We start from the raw sequence: 13,808 nt of genomic DNA on the forward strand, positions 1-13,808 counted from the left end.
AAGAACCTTGGCAATTACCCAAACACCAAGAAGATCCCATGCTACTGATGCAATTAATAGCAGTTGCTATTCCCTAAGTAAACTTGATTAATAGCAGTTAATGGACTTCTCGTCCAAGAACTTATCCAAACTTTTTTTGAACCCAGCTACACTAACTGCACTAACCATATCTTCTGGCAATAAATTCCAGTGCTTAATTGTGCGTTGAGTGAAAAAGAATTTTCTCCGATTAGTCTTAAATGTACTACTTGCTAACTTCATGGAATGCCCCAGAGTCCTTCTATTATCCGAAAGTGTAAATAACCGATTCACATCTATTCGTTCAAGACCTCTCATGATCTTAAAGACCTCTATCATATCCCCCTCAGCCGTCTCTTCTCCAAGCTGAACAGCCCTAACCTCTTCAGCCTTTCCTCATAGGGGAGCTGTTCCATCCCCTTTATCATTTTGGTTGCCCTTCTCTGTACCTTCTCCATGGCAATTATATCTTTTTTGAGATGCAGCAACCAGAGGTCTCACCATGGAGCGATAAAGAGACATTATGACATTTTCCGTTTTATTAACCATTTCCTTCCTAATAATTCCTAATATTGTTTGCTTTTTTGACTGCTGCAGACACACTGAGCTGACAATTTTAAAGTATTATCCACTATGATGCCTAGATTTTTTTCCTGGGTGGTAGTTCCTAATATGGAGCCTTACATCGAGTAACTACAGCAAGGGTTATTTTTCCCTATGTATAACACCTTGCACTTGTCCACATTAAATTTCATCTGCCATTTGGATGCCCAATCTTCCAGTCTTGCAAGGTCCTCCTGTAATGTATCACAATCTGCTTGTGATTAAACTACTCTGAATAGTTTTGTATCATCCGCAAATTTGATAACCTCACTCGTCGAATTCCTTTCCAGATCATTTATATATATATATTGAAAATCACCGGTCCAATTACAGATCCCTGAGGCACTCCACTGTTTAACCTTTAATCCTTCTCTCTGTTTCCTGTCTTTTAACCAGTTTGTAATCCACAAAAGGACATCGCCTCCTATCCCATGACTTTTTAGTTTTCTTAGAAGCCTCTCCTGAGGGACTTTGTCAAACACCTTCTGAAAATCCAAATACACTACATCTACCGGTTCGGTTCACCTTTATCCGCATGTTTATTAACCCCTTCAAAACAAATGAAGCAGATTTGTTAGGCAAGACTTCCCTTGGGTAAATCCATGTTGACTGTTCCATTAATCCATGTCTTTCTATATGCTCTACGATTTTGATCTTTAGAATAGTTTCCCCGGCACTGAAGTCAGGCTCACTGGTCTATAGTTATCCGAATCACCCCTGGAGCCCTTTTTAAATATTGGGGTTGCATTAGCCACCCTCCAGTCTTCAGGTACAATGGATGATTTTAATGGTAGGTTACAAATTTTAACTAATAGATCAGAAATTTCATTTTTGAGTTCCTTTAGTACCCTAGGATGCATACCATCCAGTCCAGGTGATTTGCTATTCTTTAGTCTGTCAGTCTGGCCCACTACATCTTCCAGGTTCACAGTGATTTAGTTCAATTCATCTGACTCATCACCCTTGAAAACCATCTCCGGAACTGGTATCTCCCCAACATCCTCATTAGTAAACACGGAGGCAAAGAATTCATTTAGTCTTTCTGCAATGGCCTTATCTTCCCTAAGAGCCCCTTTAACCCCTCGGTCATCTAATGGTCCAACCCACTCCCTCACTGATTTCTTGCTTCAGATATATTTTTTAAAAGTTTTTATTTTGAGTTTTTGCCTCTATGGCCAACTTAATTTCAAATTCTCTCTTCGCCTGTCTTATCAGTGCTTCGCCTGTCTTATCAATACTTATGTTTTATCAGTCTTATCAATGCTTATGTTTTATCAGTCCTGGAATGCCACAAACAGGTCTGGTTTTCAGGACATCCACAATGAATATGCATGAGATGTATTTGCAGACATTGGAGGCAGTGCATGCAAATGCACCTCCTGCATATTCACTGTTGACATTTGGAAAATCAGGCCTGTTTGTGACACTCCAGGACTGGCATTGCCTATCCCTGCTTTGCTTGGACTGGCTGGTATATTTCACTCTGAACTTGAGGAAGAATTTCCAGCTTAAGATTTTGGAGGTATTTCACAGACAAGCTCTACACTCAGTAGTTTATGTTGCTCACCAAACCCCTCAATGGAAATACTGGCTTTGGTTTATTGTACATTTTCCCCCATAGCCTTAGTAAATCTGACTCCCCTTTTGGTACCTGGGCTGGTTTCAAACCTTTTGCTGCAATAGACAAGCTTATCTGTAGCCCCTTTCCAAATTCACTCCCACGTAAGTACATAATAACCTTTGTAGCTTCCCTGTATTTTCACTATAATGTCAGAGGTCTGTGGATTAAACACTCCAGAAGCTTTAGGCATCATTAGACTGAAGATTGTTTTTAAGACTGATTATTTTGAATTCTTTGTATGTTATGATGCTTTTTATTGGACTAAGTATACAAGGATTATCCAAAGATGGAGAGACCTATATAGTAATAAAAGTAAAGATAAATGTAATTTTTTGATAAATCTTATATTTGTCCACTAAAAAGAATCACAGTCTGTAAAAAAAACAACCAAAAAAAGTCTCCATGACCAATACAGCTAGCAGTCTGTACTCTTTATAAAGAGTACAGACTGCTAGCTTAACAAGCAAATTCCAAATTCATGTTGTTGCAGTTCCCTTCACACTCACTTTTCATTTATCTAGAGTTACAATGCCTTTCTGGTATGGTGTATGGAAAACAGATTTAAGAGGGTATGGGTGCATGTAAAGTGTTTAAAACTCAAGTGCACATGAAACACTGCTTTGAATATAATCTGCTTTGAAATGCCTGAAAAGCAGAATATAAATCAAATAAATACAGACACAAAATACCAGGGGTAGGCAACTCTAATCCTTTGGTTTTCAGAATATCCACAGTGAATATTCATGATACAATTTGCATGCCTGCTTCCATTGTATACAAATATGTCTCAAGAATATGCATTGTGGATATCCTAAAAATCAGTCCTATTTGTGGCACTTGAGGAGCAAAATTGCCAACCCTGCCATATGCTATAAAAGCCAATGTCTTTCTGAACACTTTTTTTCTGTCAGACCAAATCCTGCTAATGTAGTAGGAGGCTTCCTATTGGTCAAAGCAAACCATGTCTGCCAGAAGAGCAAAACTAGCAACTAGAAGTGGTGCTGAATGGAGCATCAGGGGCAGGCTGTGGATGTAAAACAGCAGTGTTGGAAGCAGAAGCTGCAGGCCATAAGCCTGGAAAACCAGCACTGGGAGCAGCAAAGGCAGGTCACAGGTCTAGAGTGGTGCAATTGGGAGCATACGAGGGAGTTTGGAGGTCTGGGTTGATGCCACTGAGAATAGCAGAGGAGACATCAGAAGTGGCACCACCATGAGCAGAAGATGTGGGCTGAAAATCTGGAGCAATGGAATTGAGCTGCAGGCCCAAAGTGGCACTGCCAGGAGCCAGAGGTCCAGAGTGGGTTCACCAGGAGCATAAGAGATGGGATGGGAGGGAGTTTGAGTTGAGGGAGACATGGCCAGGAAGAGGCTGGAAATAAGGGGAAAAGGCAGAGGGAAAGGATGGAGGTAGAGTCTGACAATGGATGGAGAGGAAGAGAATGACAGGAGAGGATGAGGCTGGGTCAGAGAAGTAAAAGGGATAATAACTCCTCGCTCCTCCTTCCTCCCAAACAAAAATATATATAGAGAGAGTGAAAAAGGAGAAAACTAGGGCAAATGAAGAAAAGCAAACCAAAGACAAAGCACCCCCACAAATTGTCAAGAAAAAGTATCGTTTCCCTGGCTATTGTAGTATATTCTTAAATATTTTTTATGATCTTCTTACCCAGTATAAATATATACATATATGCCAGCTAATTCCATTTCATAAAGCAGAGGCTGAGCTAGTACTGAATTTCCTTTTTTTGCATGCATGGAAATTAGCATGACAACAAGGACTAGGAACTAAGCTAGCCTTTATGACTCGGGTACTCATGGTTACATACAGTAGAAACTTATATGACTATGAAAGATCTACGAAATTAAGGGAACCAAGTCAGGCACTTCAGACAGAAAATACCTATTTATTTGGTGGGTGAAACCTTCATTCAGGAGCAAAACTGAAACAGCATCTCTTAAATCCCTGAGAGAGGCCTTAGCAGAAAAACTGTACAAGATAAGTGGGGAAGCGATTATAGTCCCAGAACATTTGCCAGTTCAATAACAACACTGGAAATGCAATAAAGAATTTGTTTCAAACTAACAAAGTGCACTAAAATCCTTTAATGCACAGCCTTAGGCCCATAATGAGGTAGCCATATTATTTTTCTAATTTAAGGATGAAGGGCATAATATTTGAAATGCTGTGACAGCATTTAACCAATCAATAGAACCAGAACGATGCTTTAAAAATGAATTTTGGTAGCAATGGAGAAAAGGCAATAAAAGTAAAAGCTATGCTAGACTGATTAGTTAAAGGTCGAATGTATAATAAACTAAGTGCTCGCACAGCATTCAGTAAAAACTGCATACTGTTGAGCGGTCTGCCCCACCCAGCAGCACATTCTCATTAAGAGACGAAGCAGGCTATTGATTGGGAGTTGGCGTTTGCTGTGAACTCTGAAAGGCTGATTTCCATACAGAATTGTAAAAGGTGGCCGCTGAGGCAGAAGAAGGCAAATGGAGCTGCCAGGAGTAAACGTTTTCTCTCGATTAGTGCTAAGTAGAGCTCGTTTCTGAGGTTTTAGCAGCTCGTAGAGGAGGGAATAAAATAAAGGGGAGGAGAGATATCAGCAGCTTGTACCTCAGAGAGAGCAGGGAGTGGTTGTTACTCTTCCGCAAGCTCTGCTGCATAGTGGAAGCCTGGGCTACGGCATCTTTTTGTTCCTGCTAGAGTTTTATCTTTTTTTAAATAAAAGGTGAGTAGGTTTTTTCACGAGAGAAACGCGTAGTAAGTTTAAGGAGGCTAGTTTGAGAATTAAATGTAGAAGCATGTTCTAGAAGGGAGATGCTGATAGAAAGTAAAGAGTAACCCCCCCCTCCCCTCCTTTATTCTAGGATCCTTTGTTCGTCCTACATGTCCACGTTTAGTTGGAAGTACTATTGCCTTACCTATAGGCTGCTGAATCCGTTGTAATAGCACAAAATGAAGCGATTCTTTTGATAACATTTTGTTGCAGTGATGTTTTCCTACTTCTCTAGAACGAGTTTAGTGCTCAATCTAACTGAGTTGGATAGCTACCTATATCTCTTAAAACACAATTATTTGACTCGAAACTGCAGCTTGTTTTTGTTTTTTTTTACTAAAATCCTTAGACATCAAGTATAAGATGAGAAATCGAAATAACTGGCTTTATTTAGACTGCAGTTATGAACTTTTTATTACGATTTCTTTGTGGATTTATCCTTTAGCCACTAAAGAGGCCACCATTATTGAATTATAAAAAAAAAGTGGTGCTATAACTAAATTACCCGGCTGACAAACTTTGAATTTGATTAAGTAACAAAAAACCTCTGTAGCTTTCATGCATGTATATCTACACGATTTTAGTATTTTAACTTACCCTTTATGTAGTGTTAGGTAAGCAGATGTATAGGAACATTAGCAGGCTTCCTCCTATAACTTTTCTTGCCACTTCCAATTGCGATTTAGTTAGTTCTCTCTGGAGTATTTTTATTTATTTTGGTTAGGCTACTGAGATGTCTCAAACTTTGGAGTGGAGACTTTATTTAGCCATGATTAAATCCTATGTCTTAAACAGTCAGGCCTGACACAATCGAGTGACTGAGGGCTTTCTAAACGCTAGCACTTCAGAAGTAGAGGTATTTATAGCAGATATTCTGTCTTCCTTCTGTGTAGACAAGAGGCTGGGCTGGTCTAATAATTAAACGTAGCTAAATTATCCTGCTTTCAAAAGAGACATCTCTTTAAGAGTTCCTTGTTTGGACGGAACTTTTTTTAAACATCTAGTGGTACAAAAGTTCTACTTAAAACTAGCATTAGACTTTTTTTTTTTTCTTCTCAAGATTGGCTATGTAAAGCCTATAACTTCGTATTTCGAGTGTCCACAAAATTGGTAAGGTCATTAAACCTAGTCTGGCAATTTGGACACTATTTACTATTTTGAAGCAGTTAAAAATCCATAGAAGTGCGTACTACAAGCACACCTGAATGGTTTGGTTATGTTCGGTCCTGAACTGCAGGCAGTACTTTGGACAGCTCCTGTCACCTAACCTGCCTGCAGTATCTTTTAGCAACGGTTCAGACAGCAGTTTTACTCTGCGTAGGTCAGCTTTGCTTTAAACTAGGTTAGTCTTAAACAGACTAAAACTGGAAAATCACATCCAAGACCAATTAAATGATGCATTACTGTATGTGTTGGGTTCTAAAACCCTTTCAGTGTCTAAAAAGGGAGAGCCATTGACCACCTTCTGCAGTTTAAATATATTTCTGTATATGATTTTTGGTCCCTTGAGAGAATTTCCCAATGAGTGGGCTTTGTACATAACAGCAGTGAACATAGCTGTAAGCCAGCCTGTTGGGTATGATCACACTCTGACTTACCCTAATGTTTGCAATACTAGCATTATGCTTACAGGGCTGGTGTTTGTAGGGTGCAATATATTAAGCTGAATTTTGTGGTGGCTTTTTTTAGGCCACTGGTGCCTAATACAATTGGATTTCTGTATCTTTCTGCCCAAATTGTCTTCATATAAGATATTAAGTGGTGTGGGTGGGGGTTTCCCTTTTTTTTTTTTTTTTTGGCTTACAAAATTGAAAAAATGTATGGACTTTCAGGACTACTATTAGGCTGATATGTACACAAATTGGAAGGTGACTGGTACAGCTAAAGGATAGCACATAAGCTTGGAGATTTGTATTGTGACTGGCAGTAGGCAACTACTGCAGCAGTATGCTAGCTTGATTATCCCAGTACTACAGCAACTGTTTAACTATACGCTTCTATTCTGGAACTAGTGCACCTAGTGTACTGTCTTGCCACCAGTGAAGAGTGCTGTCGCTTCATCATGCAGTATGTCTGGGATCAAACCCAGATAAAAACTGATACTGTCTGTGCAAATTATAACTTCTTAGACTGCTCTTATGTCATTTTTCTGCATGTGTGTAATCCTAATTTTGGTTTAGGTATAATACAAAGTTATTTCCTATGAGTATTGATATAGCATTAGCTGTCATATTCAACTTGCATGGTAAAACTACCTCTCCCTTCAGAGTTTACAAGTTCAGGGGGTTAAATGACTTCCACAAGATCAAGTAGATAGTAGAGAAGAGTTAAAATGTTAGCAATATCAGCAACATGATGCTCATGATTTGTGAGCAGATGATCTTAAAGATAGCAAAGTAAGCAATGAATCCAGTGTCTTAAGTTCTATAAACAAGATATTTAGTTCTTAGGTCATTCTTTCAAGCTGCATTTAGAGGTCCATAAATATAAGATGGGGAGAAAGTAGCCTGGTTAGTTAGTTATTAAAGTGTGCAGGTGTCTGGGTCTGATTATAGATCAGTAGTAGCTGTTGGTTTGGATGGCCTGAATGTATGACATGAGGTTCACTACATGACTGGATCTGCAAATGAGATATTCATTTCCTTTCATGGGCTTGTGGTATGCTTTAAGGATGGTAACTTGTTTCTTTAATGTAGGGCAGCCCTTTGAGGGATAGAAGAACTGCCTCTTGTTGATGGCTCTATTGCATGGAAGCCTAACACTCGTTCCAGAGATCTGGCAGGGCTGAGTGAGTTGTCACTATACTCCATTGCTACTAAGTTCACTAGCCAGCTCAATGGCCCAATGCCACTGCCTCTTTCCCTCCTTTCATAGGGCTGCTCTTCATGGCACTGCAACCCAGCTGACCCTTCTGGGTCTGCATCTGCTATCAGTCTTAGTCTCGCCACTGCTCCTGCTTGCCTTGCTCGGTCTACTGGCTCTTAGGGAAATACCATTTTAACATTGAAATGGGTACCAAGAATGGGTTGTACAGGGCTGAAGCTGTGGGGGTTGCTGGGGCAGTATATGAGGCATTAGGCTGATACAGTACAGTGTGCTCTGGTGGAGCACACTGTTAGCTCGCAGCCAACCCCCCCCCCCCCCCCGAACTAATAGAGCCTGCAATATGTAAATACATGTTGATGGCCGTATTAGTTATTCCCGCGCAATACAGAAAGTAAAATGTGCAGCCAAGCCGCACATTTTACTTTCAGAAATGAATGCCTGCTGGCACTGGGAAAGTGTACAGAAAAGCAGAAAACTGCTTTTCTGTACACCCTCTGACTTAATATCCTAGTGATATTAAGTCGGGAGGCCCCAAAAACTAAAAAAAATTTAAAATGTGCTTGTGGGTCGGAAGACAGACGCTCAATTATGCCAGCGTCCATTTTTTTTTTTTTTGAACCCATGGCTGTCAGTGGGCTCGAACTGATGCCGGAAAAATTGAGCATCTGCTGTCAAACCCGCTGACAGCCACTGCTCCTGTCAAGAGGCGCTAGGGACATGCTAGTGTCCCTAGCGCCTCTTTTTACCACAGGCCCTCATTTAAATACTTGATCGCGTGCCCAGGAGAGTGGCCTGGGTGCTCGCCTTGGAGTGCCGGCTCTCCTGCGGGATTTACTGTATCGGCCTGAATGTTCCTTAACTCGGGGGGGGGGGGGGGGAGATGGGACCTTACACATTCCCCTGCACCTCTTAAGATTGGCCGTAACTTCAGGACTGTGGCTACCAAAAATCTTTATACATGCTTACAAATTTCTTCAAGAAAATACTGGTTGAACTGAAATGCACTTGCAATGCATATTTCTGTATATTGCTCTAGGTCTCTTAAATGGAATTTGAAAAGCTTGGCAGAGAAGAGTATGCAGGTACACATAGTAGAAAACTATGTGTACCTGCAGTGCTCTGCCATAACATCATTTTGCAGTGGGATATCTATTAGATCAGACAAATATAACTGTAGCAATGTTTCTCAACATTAAATGCAGGTGGCTTTAATGATGCATTTAAACCTAAGCTGTTAAATATCTTTTTCATATCCTGTCAATAAGTTACTCCACTTGACAGTGGAAAAGGCAGCTCTTACAGTATTGATTTAAAGCAGTACTACAGTATTTAAATAGTGCATTTGTCTTGTATCCTTTTTATGCCCAAATGTTAGTGTTTGAAATAAAGAGCAGGGTTTCCTTTTGGATCACAACCAGCCATTATACTACATATAAAAATGACTAATGAACTGTAATGAGCATAAGACATGACTGAATCATGCTGATCAGTTCATGATTTTCCAAATAATGGAATGCAATACTCCTATAACACTCTTAACAAATGTCTTTTTTGTTTTTTTATTACAGAACTATGGGAGGAAAGCTGAGCAAGAAAAATAAGGGATGTGATCCCAATGACACTGAAGCTATAAGAATTCAGAAGCCAGAAGTGACAGAGCATGAAATCCAACCTGGGCAACAGGTTGCAGGCCATGGGAAAACAAACATGTCAAAAGATGACTCAGAGACTCTGCAAACTGTATGCCAGGAAGTAGAATCTAAGATTACCAAAGATGAGAGCCAAGCTTTAGAATGCAGCAAAGATCTTGCACATGAGCAAGTAAAAGAAGAATCAAATAAAATCCTACAGGAAGCAAGTGATAAAACTGAAACAATTATTGAAAGTGAATCTAACAAAATACTGGTGCAGCAAGCTGAAATAATCTTAAAGGCTGTGTCACAACCAGATCAAGGTACAGGCCCACACACCAAACCCTTGCAAGGACAAGAAAACCTTCCAGTAGAGGATTCCAATAAGAAGCCGGATTGCTCACCAGAAGAGTGTGAAGACAAGCTGCTTGCAAATGCACTGAAGGAGGTTGGTGAACTTAAAACTGTCACAGTTAACATTTTGGATGCTGAGAACCAAGCTGTGGTGGTGACTGTCCATGCAAATAGCAAAGATGAACTTGCATGTCTGCAATCGGTAAACATTTCTTCTGCTGTACATTCTGAGCAAGAGACTGTTCACTCAGAAACTGATATTTCTGAAATGGAGACTCAGATTTCAAATGTGCATCCCACTGCAAAAATGGCCTGCAAAAATGATAGTAATCAAATGCCAGAATCAACAAGTACTTGGAAGCAAGGCATTCTCACAGCTGGGGATGGCAGAAATATGGATGCTCAAATATTAGAAATATCACAACTGGCAAATAGCTGTCCCCTTGCTAAATCACTCGGTTTAGAAATTGAAAACAAAAGCCCAAGTGAGTACACTGAAGAGACTATGCAACATGGCAAGGATCAGAGCTTGGCTGGGGAACATGACACAGAAGCCACTAAATTTCATCAACTGGCTTCCAGTAAACCTCCATCAAAAATGCAAGAACCTAATCGTGATCCTCAATGGGTTACCCAAAAAAGCAACCAAGAAATAGAACAGTCTGGTAGCATTAAAAACAAAATTTCAGTGGCATATGAAAACACTATAGTTCCACCAGAGCAAGAAGCAACTGTGGAGCATGCTGATAGTCAAAAGTCAGCTTTACAGGAATCCATGGTGGTGCAGAATGCTAGCCTAGTGGTAGAAAATCAAGATCCTAGCCTTGTACTAACAGAGCAGACACTTGTGGTGGAGCAGGAAATTAATAGTCCAGTGGAACAGAACATTAGTCCAGTACTAGCAGAACATCAGACCCCAGTGAAGCCAGTTGGTAGCCCAGCACCAGTAGAGCAAACTATTAACCTGATGGCGGCAGAGCAAGATACTAGCTCGGTGATAGTGGAGCAGACTTGCTTGGCATCAGCAAAACACACTCCTTTGCTGGAAAACTTATCTTCAATACAGCAGCCAACACCTGTAATGCAGACTGTTCTGGCTAAAGTAGAACAGGCAATGCCAGCAGAGCAGATGGCCCAAATGGAGAAAATGTCTTACTTGGGGGAAAGCAGGGCAAATGGAGCACTTGTACCAGGCACCAACTAAGCAAAAAGCTAACATTCTTTCAGAAGAAGTAGATTCTGAAATAGCATATGAAGAAAGTCCCAAGTAAATTTTTAAAGCTTTCTGAAAATAAGCTGCCAATCTACTGAACAAGTAAATGGCTCACAAATTCAAATAGGAAAAGTTTGAGGCTAGCAACTAATCTACCCTACCCAGCTTGAGAGAAAGCAAAACTTGGAACAAGAGTGGTTTAATACACATGCCACTCCAACTGGACTGGGAAAAGAGGAAGTGAGGAAGTGGTCAAACCAATGACTGAATTGTGAAAAGGATACTTCTGTGACTAATTAAATCAACACCATGGAGACTTCTGCTGATGGAACCACTTTAAAGTTAATAGTGAACACCAGCATGAAACTGTAGGAAATGCCCTTAAGATGTGGCAATAGGCTAATTTGGACAAAGTGTGCAACAATCCAGTAATACAATAGCAAATTCTCATTTGAATCTCAATATGGAATAGAAAGCAGTTGAAGGAAACTGTCTTTAAGAACTGCACATGCTGTTAACCAATTGGAAGAGATTTCCACAGTTATCTGCTTGCATAAAAACATTAAGCTGTTTAGTGGCTTTTGGGGCTAGGTTATGGTATTTGAATTTATAGAAGTTTAAGGCATTGAGCATGGAACTAAATACAAAATGTTTAAAACAAAGTATAATTTTTTTAATGTAAAAGTGAAACATTTTCCACAAATAAAAATGCATTATACCTTTCAACAATTTACCATTGTATTTCATTCAAGGTACATTCAGTGGAACGTCTTTGGTCTCTCTCTTGCCGTTTTTCAGGGCTTTCTGGGTCAGCAGCTTGGTGGCCAGGGCCACCAAAGGTTGGGAATCTTCTGGGCTTCTTACCTGCTTTGTTACGGTGACAGCAGATGCTATTTTATTTATCCCATGATCAAAGCCTGACCAACAGGGGAGAGGTGCATTGGTGGTTTTGCACACCATCCCATTATGTAGACATGCCCTGTAGCAAATTACATGGCTCTTGTCACACTACACCCAGATTTCTGGTTCATTCAAATTCTCATCCACTTACCAAGTCTCAATTTGAGGCAGTGCTGAAGTTGGACTTAAGTGCACTTGGGTTGGATGTATCCCGTTTTGGGACCCATTCCTTCCTCATCAGAGCAGCCACTTCCGCTGCTTGCACTGGTTTGCAGAGCAGTGTAATTCAGCAGATCGGGTGCTGGAAGTTGGGTGCCTTTAAAGGTTACATACACTCGGGTCAACAATGATAAAGAGCAGATCCTAATCCTGTTCTCTCTGCAGGTCCTGTAAGTTGCACTCTAATCTGGATTGTGGGACACTCCTACATTGTATGGGCTTTCAGACACACACAGGAATGTCCATATGGAGTGCACCTAGACCTTTCTCAGTTAAATTTGACTGTTCATTGGTTGGGGTGCCAAGGCATGCACGGGGATACATTGATTCCTTGTCTTCAGTGTGGTATTGTGCACTTCAGCTATCCTCATGTGGCAATTATTCATCTGGGCAGGAATGAGTGGGGTTCAGTGTCCAGATGCAAATTTATTGGCATGGTGCAGAAGGACCTGATGTCCATCTCCATTTCCTGCCTACAGCGGTAACTTGCTGATTCAACATTCCAAGGCCTGCCAAATATGGCAGCATTGTCACACCAAAGAAAATTAGCTCTTGGCTGTCGCTGCTTGGGGGGCATCATATTCATCATGAATAGGCATGGGATGCAGATGAAGGGCTTTTTCGTAATGACGGGGTGCATCTTTTATTGGGCTGGATTTGTTTTTAAATGAATTTCAGGAGGCCTTGGAGGAATTATTACATTAGAGATCTGGGCCACAGCTTTGGGGGGGGGAGGGGGCTCACAGGATGGGGCATCCTGTGGTGGGTTGCCTGAGCCAATCAGAATTCAGTGTGGTCTGGTATGGTATGATGCCTTGACAAGTATCAGGTCCAAACTGGGCAGGACAAGTGGATGCAGTTGTGCTGTATGATGCTCCTTGGTGGGGGCTTATTTTCACAATTCCTTGCTGGGTGGGGGTTGTGGATGAATATGGCAAATGTTGTGTTAAGGCTGCTGGGCCTGGACATGTGCCCCTTGCTGGTGGGTGCATGATGGGGCCTATATGTTTACTCAGGCACCAGATAAAGCTGTATCCTGTTTGATCCCCAATTGAGGCATGTATTAGTGAGAAGTGAGAGGATGGGTGGAGGGAGAAGTTAGTCCTGGCTACCCATATCATGCAAGGAGAAATTGGCTATCATAGCACAAAAGCTAGTCTATGGTTATATAATATATGCCACAGCAAGCATGTGAGTCACAGTACATCTCTTTATAGCTCATCAGTTTCTACCTATTTGGACAGGGCCCTGGCACTAACCTGCTGCTAGGGTGAGTTGTGTAACATTAGTATACAATAGCTGTTTTGAGGGGCTCTCATGACTATAGGTGTGATACAGTATATAGACTTAAATACAGTGATTTACACTGGTAGGAAAGAGACAGTGGTACTTTGTTTTTTTTATATGGCATGTCACATCTGCTTACAGCATCACTCCTGGAATAATGTGACAATGGTGTCTTATTATAGAAATGATGGCAGACCAATCAGCCCATCCAGTCTGCCCAGCAAGCTCCCACAACTTTTCCCATAGTTAGCTGTTTCACCGACCACCAAGTTAAAGGCCTTTGGTAACTGTTTGACAACATTTCATGCCACTCCCTGCCATTGATGCACAGAATAATGTTAGAGTTGCAT

At 40.9% G+C, this 13,808-nt stretch overlaps 1 protein-coding gene across 1 annotated transcript; it reads left to right on the forward strand.

Moving 5' to 3' along the window:
* The first annotated feature begins 4,753 nt into the window (after positions 1–4,753).
* On the forward strand, positions 4,754–11,778 carry LOC115095033. Its single transcript, XM_029608196.1, has 2 exons — positions 4,754–4,980; positions 9,423–11,778. The coding sequence occupies exon 2, from the start codon at positions 9,427–9,429 to the stop codon at positions 11,041–11,043; it is 1,617 nt and encodes a 538-aa protein (XP_029464056.1). The 5' UTR covers positions 4,754–4,980; positions 9,423–9,426; the 3' UTR covers positions 11,044–11,778.
* The last annotated feature ends 2,030 nt before the right edge of the window (positions 11,779–13,808 follow it).

The sequence above is a fragment of the Rhinatrema bivittatum genome, chromosome 7 (assembly GCF_901001135.1).
Source record: "Rhinatrema bivittatum chromosome 7, aRhiBiv1.1, whole genome shotgun sequence".
NCBI lineage: Eukaryota > Metazoa > Chordata > Amphibia > Gymnophiona > Rhinatrematidae > Rhinatrema > Rhinatrema bivittatum.